This window comes from Sinocyclocheilus anshuiensis, unplaced genomic scaffold (assembly GCF_001515605.1).
Source record: "Sinocyclocheilus anshuiensis isolate Anshui unplaced genomic scaffold, SAMN03320099.WGS_v1.1 scaffold167, whole genome shotgun sequence".
NCBI classification, from domain to species: Eukaryota; Metazoa; Chordata; class Actinopteri; order Cypriniformes; family Cyprinidae; genus Sinocyclocheilus; species Sinocyclocheilus anshuiensis.
The window spans coordinates 361,948-368,467 of record NW_015552552.1 but is presented as its reverse complement, the minus strand read 5'-3'; the positions used below and the strand labels follow the sequence as shown (position 1 = coordinate 368,467).

General features: G+C 35.2%; 1 protein-coding gene across 1 annotated transcript in view; it reads right to left on the bottom strand.

Moving 5' to 3' along the window:
* Positions 1–3,095, bottom strand: part of LOC107664426 (GSK3-beta interaction protein-like) — a 5,306-nt gene extending 2,211 nt beyond the window's left edge. Inside the window, exons 1-4 of the mRNA XM_016454994.1 lie at positions 2,987–3,095; positions 2,180–2,304; positions 1,526–1,746; positions 1,085–1,124 (exon numbers count right to left, since the gene is read on the bottom strand). Coding sequence (XP_016310480.1) covers positions 1,085–1,124; positions 1,526–1,746; positions 2,180–2,218 — 300 coding nt within the window. The 5' untranslated portion in view covers positions 2,219–2,304; positions 2,987–3,095. The remainder of the gene's footprint in view (positions 1–1,084; positions 1,125–1,525; positions 1,747–2,179; positions 2,305–2,986) is intronic.
* Positions 3,096–6,520: the final 3,425 nt, after the last annotated feature.

Below are 6,520 nucleotides of genomic sequence, written 5' to 3'. Positions count from 1 at the left end.
CGCAGGTGATGGAGATTTACCGCTGATTACAGAACCGGCTTTACTGACAAGATGCGCATTAAATATCGCATGCGATTTATCGTGCAGCCCTAGTTTGTTCATATAGCAAGTGCCACAAATTTACCAAGTTTCATACAATTCTGATAAAGTAAGTAAATAAAATAAAATAAGAATAATAAAAACATTACATTATTCGGTCTAAAATTAACAAAGACCACCAGAGAGTTAGAAAGACAATATTCAACACTGATTAATATATATTTAGACATTACATTTGCATATATATATTTAGACATCACGGCTGGTTTGAAGACTGCACTCCAAAAAAATTTAAATATTTTTGGATATGCTATATTACCTATTTATTACCTATGGTGGTCAATTATGATCATGAACTATAACAATTTTTTAAAGACCATTTAGCATTTTCAAATATTTTCTCATTTCCATATAACAAGTGGCACAAAAGTCAAAGTTTCATACCATTCTGATGAAGTGAAAACATAAAATATTTCGGTAGAAAATGACCACCAGAGAGTTAGAAGCATAGACACACACACACACACACACACACACTAATTTTCTTACCATTCATATGAAGAAAAAAATCAAAACGTAAAACTTTTCACTCTTAACATTAAAGCTGCAGTCCGTAACTTTTTTTTGGTTAAAAATGATCCAAAATCAATATTTGAGCAAGTACATAACCAGCCAGTGTTCAAAACTATCACCTGGGATGCAACGATTCACTCAAGTCACGATTCGATTCGATTCACGATTTTGATTTCACGATTCGATTCATTTTTTTTTTAACAAAATGAGATCCAAGACAAATTCTAAATGAAAAGCGCACAACCCACGCAAGGAAGATAATTACACACACAGCTGCAATTGCAGGTTTTCAAACAGAGATGGCGACAAAGATGCAAAACTTACGGACTGCAGCTTTAAATAAAATGACCGAAGACCACCAGGGGGTGGTAAGGTGCGTAGATCCAAAGTGGACCCCATCCACATCCTCAGGAAAACATCAAACTGTCAGTCTTAAAATGAAAAACCCGTTTACATGTTTGGCATCACTCACCCTTAACCCTGCCTCGGTGAGCTCTAAGCAGTATCGGTTTTGACAAAATGAGATTTAAGACAAATTATAAATTAAATGTGTCCTTTTACTATTGCTTGGACAAAATGCTGCACGTTTTTTTGTGAAATTGAAATATAACACTATAATATAATATATATAATAATATATAATATATAATAATATACTAATATAACACTTGCATATCATTGCTCTTTTGTTGGTGTTGATTGCTTCTATTGTCCTCATTTGTAAATCGCTTTGGATAAGATTTGTTTAGCATCTCAACCGATTTGAATCGTCACATATTTGAATCGATTTTCAACCGGCTCGTGGTTAATTGTTACATCCCTACTAGATATCTCAATAGCCATATCAATATGGCTGTCACTGTGTATTCTCTAGTTACTTCTTTTCAGAGTATTTTCAAACATAATTGTTTACTTTTTAGGTTTTCCATGTGGATAATCAAAAACTACTACATTAAGGGTGATTTGTAGATTTAGGAGACTGTGAGAGACCTGCATGTCTGTGACCGCGAAGAGCACATCATTGACCACCGCCTCAGCCTCCAGCCTCATGTCCTTCACCTCCCCCAGCTCCACACAGCGCTCCTCATACAAGCACCTCGACAGGTCCTCCGGCTGACAGTCCACCTCCATCCCCTGAAACACCAGCGAGCCTTCAGCTCATCGATCATCAGACAAACACACACATCGCAGAGACGAGCTGCATGTTCACAAACATCTGACGCCGTCTGATCGTGAGGGGGCGCGAGCACCTCTGACAAATTCCTTAACTGACCAGTCACGAAGCACCTTTACTTTATTTAACATTTTAGTAAGATTTTAGGGGGAAGAAACAAACATTTAACACATATTTTAATGTGTAATGTATGAAGTCATTTGCATAAAGGAAATCTGTAAAGTGTTAGCTAATGCTGCCAACCGAGGCTCTCGCAGCGTAAAAGTTCCATATAACGCAAGCTCCCGGTTATAGTAACAGAATAATTGCATGACCACATAAACAACAAGGTTATATGATACAGTCTGGAGCGTTTAATATGTATTTATTATCATCATTTTATGAGTTACTAACCTCCTCCGGGGGTAGTTCGCCAGAACACTTCCGGCTCATGCCGGCTAGGACTCAAGTGTGTCAATTATGCGCCGTTGTTGCGCAGTGCAGCTTCTGCGTATCCGCCTCGACAAACGTTACAGTATCTATGATTTTATTGGGGAAACATATTTTTAAAAATATAATAATAATAATATCTAAATCTGTAATTTAGCTGTATATGAGAATACAAAGCTAGTAGATGAATTCCTTACGTAACAAATTGTGCGGGTGAATGTGCGAGCTTGAGGCTTCTAGAGAATTCTTCATTCTGCACAAATAACATCAGTGCGTAGTTACAGTCCAAAGAACCGAATACAGTTTATGAACTTTATTACATTTTATAACGTCGTGTTATTTTCTTACATTTGACTATTTTCGTTAGCATATCATTAACTTAAGCGCTCCTCCAAAAGTGTTACTACTGAAAATCACCAGTGGATGTTTTACTGGACTCAACACGCAAGCAAATGGATTTGATGCCATAAACATTCATTCCCAAACTTCAGAAAACTCGCCAACGAAACAATGGCAAGATGCTTATTAAAATTAATTTATGATTTAAAAAAAAACGTATGGAAATGATAAGCAGTGGAGAACAAATCGCAGAATTTTGGCAGTTCAGCCCCTATCAGAATAACATTATATAATGCCATGTTGTTATCAGTTTGTTGCATGTAAATACAGTGTAACGAATTAGATCACAGATTTAAAGAAATAGACTCATATAAGACTTGACTTCAGATTATCAGCTAAATCAGTCACACCGTGTGATTTAAGCCTACTTACCATAAATAAAGCGATTTTACTGTTCTTATAAAAAAAAAAAATGCTTCCAGTCTGTAGTGAAAATAACACTCTCCTGTAGCTGCGTGGAAGGACTGTGTCGCAGCTGCGCAGAGCGATCAAAAACTACTACATTAAGGGTGATTTGTAGATTTAGAACGCCATGCCAGCATCAAGGCTATTTTCATGGTGATCTCTGAATAAATTATGGGTGATTTGTAGACTGTACTGCCAAAAGTTGCTCTGTATTTTAGTATGTTTTGTATTTCCCATTCATTTCCTATAGCAATCATTTTTGACAGCAAACTGTGATGATTTTTTTTAAAGACCTCAGCCTTTTCTCATCAATTCCACTTTGTGTGTTTGTTCTAGGGCTGCACGATAAATCGCATGCGATATTTAAAGAAGGATAATGTGATTGAATGAGGAAAAAAAAACAGTAGATGAAAGAAATAAGATAAGAGAAAAAGTGGACAGAGAGCGAGAGAGTACTGCCACAACAGCCATCTGGGATAAGAGCAGGACAAGCTGTGCTCCACCCTCAACCCATCTCCATGTCCCTCTCTCTCAAGATCTGGCAGGACACCAGGGTGGGGAGAAGGCCAGAGCCCTGGAACCCCAAGGGATCAGCATCTGGTACCTCCACCAGCCAGAGAAAGAGAGAAAGAGTGAGAGAGAATATGTTTGAAAGAGAGAGAGAGAGAGAGAGAGTAGTCACGAGCGTGTTTGTAAACATCATCGTTAGCCTTATAAGCAGACAAACAGAGATGCTGCTTCCACACGAGCCGACAGCCACTCATAATGCGCACGAGGACTCCCATCTTCAGTTTAATATAGCTGTTATTACCGAGAGATGCATCAGTTGAACAGACAAACTTGAATGAAGGTACAAAGGATTGTGTTTAGCCAGCATGCTAGTTCACCCTAAGCCAAGGAACAACGGTTAGTCAGCTATTTTGTAATACAGGTAAGTTATTTGCCTTTGTCAATCTGAATTTAAATAACCACAGCCGAGACGGTCAAATTGTAACCCTTTTTGGCTGCTGTTATGTGTGACTCCATGATTTGGCATTGTTAGCAGCCAAACAAACTCGCTAATCTTTAGGGAATTGCGCAAACACTGGTGGCTATCATTATTATTATTATTATTTTTTATTGCAGTAAACAACAGGGATTACAGTACGTACAAAACAAACAGTAAAACACAGTACGTACAAAACATACAAAATACCAATCAATAATAAACTACTTGAGGATTAATAGATAAAACATCACAGAAAAAAAAAACAATATAATATAAAAATTCTTAAGAAAAGGACAGAAGAAAAAAGAAAATAAAAGAAGAGAGGAAAAAAAAGGCACACAAATAGAAATACAAGTATATTAGGGAAAAATCTTAAACATGGCACAAATTCTAGATGTTTTTATAGCTTTCTTGTTAACAGACGTTGAAATTGTATTTAAATACAACTTCAGTTCTTGTCTGAAGATGTTAAAGTGGGGTTTACATTTAGTATATTTACATTTATGGACATAAAACTTTCCAATAAATAACAGGAGGTTTTTACAAAAACTTGCATTAAATAGATTCTTATCTTTAGCATAAAACCCAAAAAATAATGTGTTTATAACACAAAGAGAAATCGTAAAAAATATTTTGGACAATCAGAGCATTAAGATTATTCCAGAAAGACTGAACAAAGGTACACTCCCAAAACAAATGAGCTACAGTTTCAGAAGAAAATTCACAGAACGAACAAAATGTATCAATGTCACCTTTAAATTTCCTCAAAAACTGCTTGACAGGATAAAACCTGTGAATTATTTTATAAGATATTTCTTTAACTTTATTTGTTAAGAAAAATTTCAGAGGGAGTGACCAAACATATGCCCACTTAATATCATCAAAAAGGTTGTTCCAATAAGAAATGGAGGAAGAATTAGAGGTAACAAGGTCCAAAAATAAAGACCTGATTTTGTGATTGGATTTTTGAACAGAGAAACAAATAGAACCAACCACAGTGGATTCAGGACTGGGGGGGCAAACAGAAATCAGTGAGCCACTGTTATTATTTCTAAAAAGCATACAAATTTCCCGAGAGATGGCCTTTAAAACTGTATTAAATTCTTTTCTAGATACAGGAAAGTGATATCTTAAAATAAAATCTGAATAATTAAACAAATTGCCATCATTGTCAAACAATTGGTTCACTAACATCACTCCATTACTGAACCAATTTTCCAGAAACAAGGATTTCCTCTTATGTAAAGTATTACAGTTGTTCCAAATAAAAAAATTGTGTGGCGAGAAATTATGCTTGTAAATAAGTTTCCAAGCCAAAAGCATTTGCTGATGATAACTGGAAAGTTTGATAGGGAATTTACTAATGGAATAATTACACATTAATAAAAAATGTATACCACCTAATTGTGAAAAGACATATCGAGGGATTACACTCCAAATAGAAGACTGATTGTGGAGAAAGCATTTAAGCCAATTAATTTTTAAAGTGTTATTAAGAGAATCAAAGTCAATAAAATTTAAACCGCCCTTATTATAAGAATTTAAAATAACAGATTTTCTAATATAATGAGTTTTATTTTTCCAAAGAAATTTAAGCAACATTACATCAATCAACTTACAGGTTGGTTTATCTACAAATAAGGAATGAGCAGCATAGGATAATCTAGAGATACCTTCCGCTTTAGTAAGCAAAGTACTACCTTTCAGAGAAAGATCTCTTAATAACCAAAGATGAAATTTTTTTTTTAGTTTTCTCCACAATTGGGTTAAAATTCTCCTGACATCTTAGTTTAATATCTTTTATTATTTTGATTACTAAATACGTGGCTTTCTCTTTGATGGGAATATTGCAGAGAGATGATACAGCACATTTTTTAATCAGGAGTAATTCACATTTATTAATATTGAGCATGGTGGCTATCATTAAACTGTATATATAGATATGGGCCAGACAGCAACGTCAGTCATGTCAGACAAATAAACACAACTGCATGCAATTTTAAACGACCTCATCATAACTAGGCTTTCTGATGCTGTACTAGAGTACACATTAAATAGCTGAGTTAATGCCAATCATTTGCTGTGAATTGATGGGTTTGCCAAAGTAATCTCAGGCTCTAGAAGTCCTTTGCATCAATGTTTTGCAGATGTGATTTGTTCAGGCAGCCACATCAGTTGGAGGTCTGCATTAGTCAGCTAGAGTCAGAATGTGGATTTATACTGACTCCTTGTCATCGACAACCCTTCACTGAATAATTGTGTGGGTGTGCTTTCAGCAAAACAATGTCAGAGTCAAGTTCACTTATTCACAAGGTATATAAATTCACAAGGATTTATAGCACTTGTGTGTATTATGTATTTTATATACTGTAAGTTTTTAATGTGTACTGTTCCAGCTTAATGCAAACTTAATGTTAAAGGGGAATCAGAGTTATTATCGTTAACTCTAAAACTAAAAGTAAAACCATAAAGAACTTGACATTTTTTGTTAATTGGGGAAAAAAAAAAAAAAA